This window comes from Phanerochaete carnosa (assembly GCF_000300595.1).
Source record: "Phanerochaete carnosa HHB-10118-sp unplaced genomic scaffold PHACAscaffold_1, whole genome shotgun sequence".
NCBI classification, from domain to species: Eukaryota; Fungi; Basidiomycota; class Agaricomycetes; order Polyporales; family Phanerochaetaceae; genus Phanerochaete; species Phanerochaete carnosa.
This window is the reverse complement of record NW_006767628.1, coordinates 710,963-721,558: the sequence shown is the minus strand read 5'-3', so window position 1 is coordinate 721,558 and position 10,596 is coordinate 710,963. Positions and strand designations below refer to the sequence as shown.

General features: G+C 53.1%; 5 protein-coding genes across 5 annotated transcripts; 2 read left to right on the top strand and 3 right to left on the bottom strand.

The window, feature by feature from the left end:
• The first annotated feature begins 892 nt into the window (after window positions 1–892).
• PHACADRAFT_246207 (uncharacterized protein) lies at window positions 893–1,632 on the top strand. The gene is made up of 5 exons (XM_007389748.1): window positions 893–1,039; window positions 1,101–1,147; window positions 1,204–1,389; window positions 1,453–1,528; window positions 1,596–1,632. The coding sequence occupies exons 1-3, from the start codon at window positions 1,022–1,024 to the stop codon at window positions 1,298–1,300; spliced, it is 162 nt and encodes a 53-aa protein (XP_007389810.1). The 5' UTR covers window positions 893–1,021; the 3' UTR covers window positions 1,301–1,389; window positions 1,453–1,528; window positions 1,596–1,632.
• Window positions 1,633–2,559: 927 nt separating this feature from the next.
• On the bottom strand, window positions 2,560–4,686 carry PHACADRAFT_179677 (uncharacterized protein). The gene is made up of 7 exons (XM_007389747.1): window positions 4,336–4,686; window positions 4,209–4,279; window positions 4,078–4,154; window positions 3,885–4,030; window positions 3,545–3,828; window positions 3,246–3,489; window positions 2,560–3,190 (listed from the first exon to the last, which is right to left on the bottom strand). Exons 1-7 carry the CDS (start codon window positions 4,664–4,666, stop codon window positions 2,775–2,777), a joined length of 1,569 nt encoding a protein of 522 aa, XP_007389809.1. The 5' UTR covers window positions 4,667–4,686; the 3' UTR covers window positions 2,560–2,774.
• Window positions 4,687–4,954: 268 nt separating this feature from the next.
• Window positions 4,955–5,143, bottom strand: PHACADRAFT_155488 (uncharacterized protein; the record flags this gene model as incomplete). The annotated part of the gene is made up of 1 exon (XM_007389746.1): window positions 4,955–5,143. The coding sequence occupies one exon, from the start codon at window positions 5,141–5,143 to the stop codon at window positions 4,955–4,957; it is 189 nt and encodes a 62-aa protein (XP_007389808.1).
• Window positions 5,144–5,340: 197 nt separating this feature from the next.
• On the top strand, window positions 5,341–7,784 carry PHACADRAFT_246202 (uncharacterized protein). The gene is made up of 5 exons (XM_007389745.1): window positions 5,341–5,629; window positions 5,858–5,957; window positions 6,011–6,586; window positions 6,638–7,547; window positions 7,607–7,784. Exons 1-4 carry the CDS (start codon window positions 5,498–5,500, stop codon window positions 7,543–7,545), a joined length of 1,716 nt encoding a protein of 571 aa, XP_007389807.1. The 5' UTR covers window positions 5,341–5,497; the 3' UTR covers window positions 7,546–7,547; window positions 7,607–7,784.
• A 98-nt stretch (window positions 7,785–7,882) lies between these two features.
• Window positions 7,883–9,451, bottom strand: PHACADRAFT_189474 (uncharacterized protein; the record flags this gene model as incomplete). The annotated part of the gene is made up of 10 exons (XM_007389744.1): window positions 7,883–8,155; window positions 8,206–8,275; window positions 8,329–8,427; window positions 8,479–8,502; window positions 8,556–8,592; window positions 8,722–8,793; window positions 8,843–8,921; window positions 8,981–9,139; window positions 9,190–9,329; window positions 9,388–9,451. The coding sequence occupies 10 exons, from the start codon at window positions 9,449–9,451 to the stop codon at window positions 7,883–7,885; spliced, it is 1,017 nt and encodes a 338-aa protein (XP_007389806.1).
• Between the last annotated feature and the right edge of the window lie 1,145 nt (window positions 9,452–10,596).

Genomic DNA, 10,596 nt, shown 5'->3' with positions numbered 1-10,596 from the left:
GGGGGGGGGTTGTGCTCTGGCGGACAAACCGGACCTTATTGGTATCCTCTTTTCTTTTCTTGAGCTCCTTGACAAGCCAGATGTGGAATTTATTCGTGTTTAAAGTATCTTTACACTGATCTAATCGCGCCGCGTTTTTCCCGGGATGTGCGCACTCAGACAGCGTCTGAGTCAGTACCCGCAGCGCGGGAAATGTCCAGCGGACACCCAACCGGAAGAGGTCTCGGTCGTGCTGCCACTGACGTGAGTGGCGAACGGCGTGCTCCGAGTGGGACCCCTCTTCGAGGAGTACGCAGAACGCGGGACAGTTAGGGGTGCAGCACACTCCTTCTCGTCTCTCACCTTTGCTACCCTAAGGTTGGTCTCTCAGCACAGCGTGCACCTTGTTGTTTCTCACCGTTGCTCACTCTCAGGCTTGTTTTCGTCTGCCCTCCCGCCCGCCCTGTGTGTGTCTGTGGTCTGTTTGTTGGTCTAGTTTCTTCTACGCGTCTGTGGTCTGTGTGTTGGTCTGGTTTGTTCTACGGTCGCTGTTTTTTCTTTGTCCTACTGGCTGCGGGTCTGTACGGGTCGGTTTCGCCGCATCTAGGCGCCCACGAATCTCTCATCAGCAAAAAATTACCCAATGATCTAATCTGGCCAAGCTAGATAAAGGCACCCATGAATATAAGTCAACCCACCCTGAGATTGCCATTGCCATAGTAGATAGAGCACCTGTATGATTTCCAAGGCTCACCAGCCTGGGGACCTTTATCATTCAGTTAAGGTTGGCAATGCATTACCAGGGAGCGCCAGGCTGGGTGGCATTTGCCAGGGCGCTCGCAAGGTTTATTCAATAATCGGATCTTTGGGGGCCAGCTCGCACATAAAAATTTAAGATAGCAATTTATATATTCACAAAACTACAATAGGTACAAAACTCGTAGATAAAATACAACGGCGTCCAGAGGGTAGCGCTTTCGCAGTGAATGTGAGCGTCAGACAAAAAAGGCTGTCCCCGGAGCGGCCGTATACTTAGTGCACGATGCGCGTGACTTGTACCCTAGACAAGTTATGCACATAAATACCTATGTACGTAGACACCCGCAGACTGCAATGCGTACCGTGAGGATATTTCGCGGATCCCGAAGCACAAGAACGGGCCGTACAGCCTGTAGGAGCACTGTCAGTATGCGAGGTTTTAAAGACTGACTCAGAAAGACCTACGCCCCGTGAGTTGACGCTAACGCGCTCGCCGTTGCAAGACGGACTGGGCAGAGTCGTAGGTTGGGGTGCTGCGATACAAGCAGGCACCGCTTACTGAATGAAAGGGCGATGTCTTACGAGGGCCTGTACATGAGAACATCAAGGAATCAAGCGCATATGTGCATGTCACATACTCTACATGTCACACTGAGAGCGATGCGGAAGGGTCCTGTGTCAGAGACACATATATGCAGGATAATCTCAACAGACCTTGGATGCTCGAGCCGCCACCCCGCATTGAAGAACCCTTGCAAACTGTATGGACAGGCAGGAGTCGGTGCCGCAGCTGTCGCGCGTACGAATACATGTAGTCAGGTGCACTGCAGCACGAGAGAAAAATTGCATATACATACGTTTGTGACATATTGAGCTTAGCGAGACACGGCGGAGATACTGTTCGGAGGGAGTAAGCAGAGGCGGGGTATGGTGGTGACCAGGAGGAAGAAGCGGCGAGAACGGAAGGCCATCGACGCCTTCTATATATGCAGTTTCATAAAAGGAAACTCGCCGGGAGTGACTTTAGGGGAGGTCGAAGGAATCTTATTGGGCAGACGGCGTGGATGCGATGGGCGGCGAGAAACACGTCTCGGAAAGCGAGACGGATGACGTCATGTCATAACCGAGATCTGGGCGAGCAACTCATGTCATGTTTAGTGGTATCAGGATAGGATTCAACTTATAATAACATACCGGTCTGAGTTACGATTTGCAATGCAATACCAGTCAGGTATCGCGTGTCCTTGCATTGCCAGCGTTCGCCATCCTGTTAGGCGCTTGCCTGGCAACTCATCCCTGATCTATAACCGATTTTTTTGCTGATGCTAATCTCAATTCAAGGCCATCCTTCCGGGGCCGGTTTTCGCGTAACATGCGTAGTCGGACGAGTTTCTTACTTGCAGCGCAACCCCCTTCGCATCACCAGGTGAGACGAGCGCGATTAGGTGCAATGTGCCCTCAGAATAAGGAACTATATAGAGCTTTCTTCCCCGCGAGGATACGACATGAATAGAATCGTCTCTCAGAAATATTCCACCTGTAACTCACTAATGTTTCGTGTATGTATGAATGATATGTCCCCATTATCACATCTGGTACCTCAGTAAATCCATCAGGATTACGACTTTGAGCTAAGTACGCCATAAATTATAGCCGCGGCTGCATAACGTCGGCTAATAACAGCTGTCAGGGGATTGCCTCAAGCCAGCGCTCACCCATGGCAGTTAGAGACCCTTTGCACTGGAACGAAAACATCAGGGCTGTACTCAACGGCCTACCTTTGAATAGAAGACCATGCGCGGTATATTGAGCCAGAATTCTGGTTTAAACGCGGGAAACAAAGCCTGAATAATGGCCACAGCTTCAACGCGGAGTGAATAGCGCCCACAACACAAACGGCATTTCCGTCGTTGTTGAGCGTTTCACGCCAAGCAGGGTATGTCTCAATCATCTCAGTGGTGCCAGTGAGTGTAGCGAGCCGTGAGACAACGAACCAAACATAACCGCGCGAAAACGTACAGGTACATGAAGTTAGCTTAGTCAATTCTCCGCCGCTTCTCCTCACGGTCGTGTTCGACAGAGCTGTCTCTCGGCCGGTGCTTATCCCGCCGTGAATTTTCGTCTCGCCACGTCTCTCTCCGGGGCGACTGACTTCTCCGTCGCGAGCCGTAGCTGTCGCTTTTCTCGCGCCAGCGATCATGATCGTCTCGGCGGTCATCGTGGTCTCTGCGCCGAACTCGATCATCGTGTCGGTCATGCCGCTCGGCCCGCCGCCTGTCGCGGTCGTCGTCATGGCCGTCGCGTGGTCGGCGGTACCCGTCGTCGCGGTCGCGGTCGCGCCACGAGTCCCTGCGATCTTCGCGATCGTTACGCGGCCCCCACTTGCGCTCGCCGGGCACGGTGCTGTTTGCGCCCGTGCCAACCTTAAGCGGGCCAGTGTTCTGCGGGCAGTCTACTCGGAGGATTAGCGTTAAAGCACTGCTGGCCGCAAGTTGGGCGACGCATACCTTTCTTGACATGCGGGCCCCCGCACTGGAAGCACACAATGTCAGGCTTGCCGCTCGGTCGTGCCGAACCGGCGCCACTGATACCGCCAGTGGTAACACTTGTATCCTGGTCCAACAAATGTGTGTACTTGGTGCGTCCGCGTTTTCCGAAATTCTTGACTTGCATGACCTTCGGCAACAGCGAGATGTCTACCGTAGACTCAGTAGCTTCCGTGAAGTCATGCCTCTCGAGAATCTCTTCATCCTGCGAATATCATATGGTCAGCGTATGACATGGAGCAATGCTATCACAGGCATACCTGGTGGAATGCACCCTTATGCCAATACTTCTGGAGGAACTTTTGCTGTCCCTTTGGCTTCTCTTTTCTACTCTTCTCAGCGTGCTCGAGGTCCTCCTTAAGTCTTTGCTCCTCTGGCAAGGCTCTTCGGCGTTCAATCTCTTCGCGCTCGAGCTCTCTGCGGACAGACTCCTCTTTATCACGCTTGATACGAGCTAGCTCGCGCAGTCGCCATGCTTCAAACTCGCCCTCAGGTTCCAGGCCGTCAATGTCATCAACATCAGGGACCTCCGCCTCTTTCTCCTCTGTAAGACGGCAGTGTCAGAAAAGCAGGATGAGTGACTAAAATAGCGTAACATGCTTTCTTGTAGTTCCCGTTTAATGCTTTCTGCAACCATGTTGTGACTCTGTTTCCGTCGCTCTTCGGCTTCTTCTTCCTTCCGCTTGACGGCTTCCTCCGTGTCCTGTGCCAGAGCTTCCTTCTCGGCAACGGTCACACGAGCGCGTCTGCGACTCTGGTTAGGTTGCCCTCGGTATCTACTGGTATGACATACTTTGGGATGAATACAGGTCTAAACTGAGGTTTCGGCGGCTCCTCCTCAGACTCGGATTCGGTCTCGTATTCGCTAGACTAGCATGAAGTCATTCACGGATAACCGGGGTTAAGGGAATGCAATACTCGTACCTCTTCCTCGCCAGGCTTGGCCTCCTCCTCCTCCTCTTCCTCCTTCTCCTCCTCCTCCTCTTCGGACTCCTCTGTGGATACCAATTGTCATAAATTATAGGTCTAGGATGATGGAAAGTAAGCGTACCGAGCTCCGCTTCCGTGCGTCCAACCTCTTCCCTGCCCGCGACAATAACCTTTCCCTCCTTCGAGATGTTGACATCCCTCAATGTGACATTGATACCCCTACCCGGGACCTTCGGAGCTTGCTGTCGTACCTCAAGGCCTTCCTCCCCAATGTCCTCTACGGCCTCATCTCCCTCCTCGAGCTGCTCTTCCTCCTCTTCCTCCTCTGCGTCGGAGTCTGATGGTGGCTCGCCTGCACCCTTCGGGGCCTTTCCTTTCCAGTATCGCGCGGCAGGCTTTGGCAAACGAGCTGCCGTCTTCCGGGGCACGGTAGTGGCAAGCACAGTGGACATGATGGTGGGATTGCTAGAGTTCGTAACGAACGCAGTGTAATCGAAGAAGCGGATATAAATCGTGGGAATTGATACGGCTACAGCAACGATTAATCTGCCACTATCACCTGTCCGCGACCGTTCCTGTCTCTTCCACTTTCCATCTGTGCGAGTCAAGAGCTCTGCTCAGCGTCGATACGACGAAACCAATATGTACACAGCTAGAACCGTTAATGAGCTTACTAGTAATGTTGCAATAAACTAACACTGAAACCGTTTCAGCGCATACACTCGAGCCTTGATCCTGGCTCAGTCAACTTTAATCTGACGAGCCCTCGATAAGATGGCAATTCCAACCGGTATCGATCGCAATGTGAAGAATCCGACATACAGTAGAACCGGAGGATATCCAGTCTGTTTGTTGAACGACCTGTAATGCTTCTCCTGGCTGAAATCCCAGCGTTGCGTGTATCGCTTTCTACGCTTCTCCTTCTCCATCGACAAGCTTTCAAGAGGTCAAGATGGACCGCAGCTGTGTCCCGGGTAACAACTGGCAGCGAGTATGACTACACGAGGCTTAGATGGGCGTGCATCACTCCGGCCTAGTCGATTTACCCACACCGGCTACCCTCGGTCAAAAGCCTCGCGCATAACGACGTCGCTACCTACCTAGAACACGGCTGGGCTATTCCCAAGCTTCCTTTTACCTCTCACTGCGGTGTCAACTCCTCGTCTGCACCCGCCCCACTTCCGTTAGCATAGCTTATAAGCACCAGCCGGCTGGACTGAGAAATTTCCCCTCGCTCGTCAAACTCTGTCAAGCGAAGCATCCTACCTTTCGCCCCCAAAGCGATGCAATCCGGCAAACGGACGGTCAAAGTCGCAGTCGTGGGCAGTGGCCTAGCGGGCCTGACTGCTGCCTACCGTCTGGCACAGGGTTCAGATCATGGGGAGGTCCATGTTGAGGTGCACTTGTTCGAAAAAGTGAGTTGTGTATCTGGGCATATTCCCTTTGTTCGACTTCTCGCACTGTATGGCCTCTTGCTGCGCGAACGATCAGTCATACATAGATGGCAGCCGTGAAGTTCGTGGCACGGGGTCGATGATCTCGGCTACCAACATACAAGGTGTCGACGGGTCTACAATGCCCCGCGCGATCCTTCGGGCCTAAGTCATCGTCGTCCTGTGCTCATCATGTTGTCTCTTCGATAGGCGTCGACGATTGGCATGGACTCGCAGTCTATCTCGGTAGCGGTGCCAGGCGGAAGTGGCAAGCAGAGGATCGACGTGCCGATGCGTTCATTCCAGGGAGGTGGGTTCGCATCGCCATGCATTGTACTGCTCGTGCATTGACCTTGAGAATAGGCTACTACAAGCAGCTGATAGAGCTGTATAGGGAGCTGGGCGTTACCTTTCGTGTTGCCGATTTCACCTACTCGTTCTCGACTTTGAAGTACCTCGCGGAGGACGCGACGAGCGAAATCAATGCAACCATGATTTACAACGGTGCTTCTGGCACGAAAGGTGTCAGTATGCCTGCGTCGGCTAGGCCGCCGCGGCGCATCCCTTCCTCGCCCCTGCTCGCGTTTGCAGCCCAAGCACGTGCCTATCTTGCCTTTGCTTTCGGTGCATTGCTCATAGGTGCATTCTACCTTCGACTTCTCGCATACTCCATGCCCCTCCATACCCCAGAACGTATTCGCATCCCCAAAACTTCTTGCTCGATACCCCTGTGGCTTCCAATACCTCATAGGATGCGCAGTGATATGACCCTACGTGAATGGCGCGAGGCGACTGCACCTAAGAGTCCTTTTTCCAGGCTTCTCGGATTGGACACACGGTGGCGAGACTTCGTTATTCGTGTTCTCATGCCTCTTTTCTCTGCTGTTTGCACGGCCGGCGCAAAAGAAATTTGGGACCACCCGGTCGAGGAGTTCTTGGGTATGTCGCAGAGTGTCTGCACTTCAGTTCAGATCTAATGTTCCTGTGTAGATTATATATATCTGACTATCGGCGCGCACCACTATGTCGTAATGAACGGCGTCCGAGACGTTGTGCAAAAGATTACTGCTCTGATCTCTCCTGGAAACATCCACACGTCATGTTCCATCCTCGGTCTTGAGTACAATCCCCATACATCGCTGGGACCTACCGTAGACATCCACTGTGCCGGTGATCGCACCTTCCATGGCTTCTCGCACATCATCTGCGCCACGCAAGCCAACCACGCCATCCCGCTCCTGACTTCCTACCTTCAATCCCTTCCCACCGTAGCCGACCCGAAGGATCCGCCTAACATGGAAGAGCATCGCTCGCTCGTGCAAGCCCAAATAGAGTGCCTCTCCAACTTCAAGTACTGCCGCACCGTCGTCATCAACCACACAGACCCGTCGCTCCTCCCCGCCTCGGAGCTCGACAGACGCGACCTGAACCTCGTGCTGGCCTCGCCAGCGGCGCGCAAGACGCTGCCGAGGCCCGCACCAAACGACTGGAAGGCACTGACGGTGCAGCCGGACTGTGCAATGGCGACGCACGTCCTGCCGCGCGTCAAGGGCGTGTACCAGACGACGAACCCGATCGTCGCGCCGCGCAAGGACTCGATCTTGAGTTCCGTCTGCCTCGAGCGCGCGCTTGTGACGCGCGAGAGCAAGCGTGCGTTGCGTGCGCTGTGGACGGACGGCGCGAAGGGCGGGTGGCGCTGGGGCTGCGAGGCGCAGGGCGCTGGCCGCCTTGGGTCGATCCAAGGCGCGGGCGTCCTCGCGGCGGACAAGGCAAACAAGACCCCCGGTCTGTGGCTGTGCGGCTCGTATGCGAGCTGCGGGATTCCCCTTCTCGAAGGCTGCGTCGCCAGTGCGACCAACGTCGTCGAGCAAGGCATCTGGACATGCGAGGGCATGTAGAGGCTCGTCATCTTTTTGGATACCCTTGGTTGGTACTGTGCTCACTGCAAGGGTTGGGCAGGTTATTGTACATATCACGTTAAGTCTGCTGTCGTGCAATTGCTTTCCGGACGGAAAATTCTCATACTCGTGGTGCGTTATCCTACAAATACCAATGGCGAAGTATCTGTACAGTTGTTCGTTCATGCTATCTGTATTTAGCCTAGTATTTAGTGTTGTACCCTTAGTCTTCATGCTCATTCTACTCTAACGTGCGAGCGTCGGGTTCGAATCGTCGACCGGTTCAGCCTTCCAAGAGCTCACGAAAACTAGTAACATCGCATAGGCCACGACAAAATCAAACGTGACTGGGGGAATAAGTCTGGAGCCATTCTAGTACTGCGTCCGTCTGGGAAGTCTTCGCAGCATCAGGCTCGATGCCGCCCATCATGACGGTCTCCGATTCGTGCATCGCGTCGATAGCTGCCGATTTTGCAACAGGATTTGAGTACGAGGGCTGCAGCGGAGGAATTTTTTTGGAGGACAGGGTTGGACTGTCTGCTTTGAAAGCACCGCGTAAGCCGAAACGGACAATAATGAGGCAGTAGGCGAAGCCAATGAGTGGGGCAGCCTTTTGGTGAGTCAGCGAAGTTATCAGAGGGGAGAAAACCGGAGACGCACAATACCCATGCAGGGGAACAATGCGAACGAGTGAGTGAAGTAGGTGATCGCGAGCACTGCACTTGAGGTGCTGCAAGACCGCATCACAAACCTGCGACTGTAAATATAAACAGCGGGACGTACGTGAGCAGTAAAGCGCTCTCAACAAATACAGCCACGCTTCTCTGCAATACACTTGTCAAGTTAAGAACCTGGATGGCCAAGTGATACCCACCGAAGCTACTGTAGAGCGCAGATAAGCTGACTGAGCGCGTCTCACTTCTCGCTGCGTACTCCAGATCTTGTACGACAATAATCCTACTGCCAAGTGAGTAGCTTCCGGTTTGAATTGACTCGGCAAGAAGACGCACCCGAGCAGTATATATTCGTGCTGGTACCTCGTCAACGCTGTTCAGAGGGATTAAGCTAAGTTGAACGTACGCAACAGTACATGTCAGAGTACAGGCAATCCAAGGCGCTGTGCATCCATCAACCACGATTCGTTTGCCTGCCGCCGTGTACCGCATAGAATCGTACCACAGGGAGACTCAAAGAAGTCTTCGTTAGGAGTCAGCTTGCGCATACGGTAGATAACATTCGCTCCACCGACTAGAATACCGATGAGTCTGTGGACAGAAAACATATTAGTTTAGCATACCTAGGGTGGCGAGATACGTGCAGCCAGGTAACGCCATAATCGACCGCTTGTGTTGCCACACTATCCACAGCCGATACACCTATGCGTAAACACACGGTTATTGCGAAAGCACGATGACATGAAGAAGAGGGAGCATACCATTATGGAGTCTGCCACGGCTGTTTCGACTAGATATAAAGCTACGATAGCAACAGTTGTTCCTCCGGAAAATGAGGCGAAGTACATAAGTGTCCAGTTAGAATCGCCGCTATGACCAATGAAGCCTGTGAAGCTCCTGATATTGACGATGATCCATCCCTGACATTCCACATAAATCCGAGCGCAGGGAACGTTCTTGTGGCGCTTACAGCAGTGATAGTGGCGAAGAGAATGACGTTGCCAATAATAATGAAAAGCATCGACTTGGCCATCCTAGAGCCCCTGCGCTTCCGGCTCCCATCGCCTACCAAGAAATACATGGAGAAAAGGAATAACACGATGTACATGCCTAAGCATACCCTGTGCTTAGCGTTCGCTCAACTTCAAGTGGTGGGCCATCGACACACCATAACTTAGAGTCTCCAACACCAACCCGAGAAGGTAAGCGGTGGTGAGGGGAATTTGGGCCATTGCGGGGAGGAAAGGCTCGTGGCTGAGAATTGCCACGTCACACTTCGCCACGCCATCTTATACACTGCAAGATACCTTGATCAGATGAGATCAATAGCTATCCCGTTCAGGAATACGAAGTCCCACTCCGGGGCCGCCACGCCGCCATCGACGCCCCACGCTGCAAAGTGTGCGCAGGACATCAGAGCTCAGAGATCGCAGCACTTATATCATGGTACACTTGCTGCTAGTTCTCCCAGCTGGGGTACGGCCTCTGGAGACACCCTCCATACCATAGGCTGCGGCATCAGTAACTTACCAACCCGTCTGAAAGCGTTGGAACACCGTAAGCCATCTGGAGACGCTGGACACTGGTTCCAGCAATTCTCAGCACAGCCAAGTGGTGACCGGGTACCCTGAATTTGGGAGGACTGTTACCCATCCATGTTCACGGCGAAGCAAGGCTGGCTGCTGTTCAGCTAGCTAAGGTACCACGGGTAAATTATGCTGCGTGAACGAGAAGACAGCGACGCGCCGGGACCAGATTGAAAGAAACTATTGCCTACAGTGTCGGTACGTTCGAGTGATTAGCGTCAATTACGACCTGAGTTCTGACGAGATGTAAAGGTGGGCGTGCGACCGCTGTTTGATAGAGGTCTACGGGATGGAACTTGCTGAAAAAGGACATGGTAAGTCCAAGGAAGGCGAAGTTGCAGGCTCAGTGTGCGCAGCTCCGCGATGTGGTGTTTGACGTTCTGCAAGGCGGTTGCATGAGCCCGTCGCTAGATTATCGGGCCGAGTTGCGATTCCACAGGGCTGTGAAGACGGTGTGTGATATGGGTGATGACTTCCTTGGGTGATCCACCTGGTGGCTTAGGGGCGTGCGGGAATTGGTTGCTGGCAGGGGCTATTACACGGGCGAAGAGCTGAGAATCACGCTCAGCTCCATGTGGTTGCTACAAAATATCTTTGAAGCTGTTTCAGGTTATGGTTTATGTCAAAAATGCTGCGACAGCGTACGCCAGAACATTGCGCACGAAGTGCAGCGGTTTTGGAAGGACCTATCGACAGCCTTTAACCTGCTTATGGTATCGCAGGATGATACATAAAGCCAGAGGTGAGTGCTTAAAGCCGGCTTAGAATTTTCTTAAATAAGATGTTACTAA

What these genes read in the sequence shown, in the direction of transcription:
- PHACADRAFT_246207 (XM_007389748.1), top strand. An exon ending in CACAAGAACGGGCCGTACAG is followed by an intron (nt 1,148 to 1,203) that starts CCTGTAGGAGCA and finishes AGAAAGACCTAC; the next exon opens with GCCCCGTGAGTTGACGCTAA.
- PHACADRAFT_179677 (XM_007389747.1), bottom strand. Translation starts at nt 4,666, where the DNA reads ATGTCCACTGTGCTTGCCACTACCGTGCCCCGGAAGACGGCAGCTCGT. An exon ending in ACGCACGGAAGCGGAGCTCG is followed by an intron (nt 4,280 to 4,335) that starts GTACGCTTACTT and finishes TGGTATCCACAG; the next exon opens with AGGAGTCCGAAGAGGAGGAG. An exon ending in TAAACGGGAACTACAAGAAA is followed by an intron (nt 3,829 to 3,884) that starts GCATGTTACGCT and finishes GCCGTCTTACAG; the next exon opens with AGGAGAAAGAGGCGGAGGTC.
- PHACADRAFT_246202 (XM_007389745.1), top strand. Translation starts at nt 5,498, where the DNA reads ATGCAATCCGGCAAACGGACGGTCAAAGTCGCAGTCGTGGGCAGTGGC. An exon ending in GATGCGTTCATTCCAGGGAG is followed by an intron (nt 5,958 to 6,010) that starts GTGGGTTCGCAT and finishes CCTTGAGAATAG; the next exon opens with GCTACTACAAGCAGCTGATA. An exon ending in CCCGGTCGAGGAGTTCTTGG is followed by an intron (nt 6,587 to 6,637) that starts GTATGTCGCAGA and finishes GTTCCTGTGTAG; the next exon opens with ATTATATATATCTGACTATC.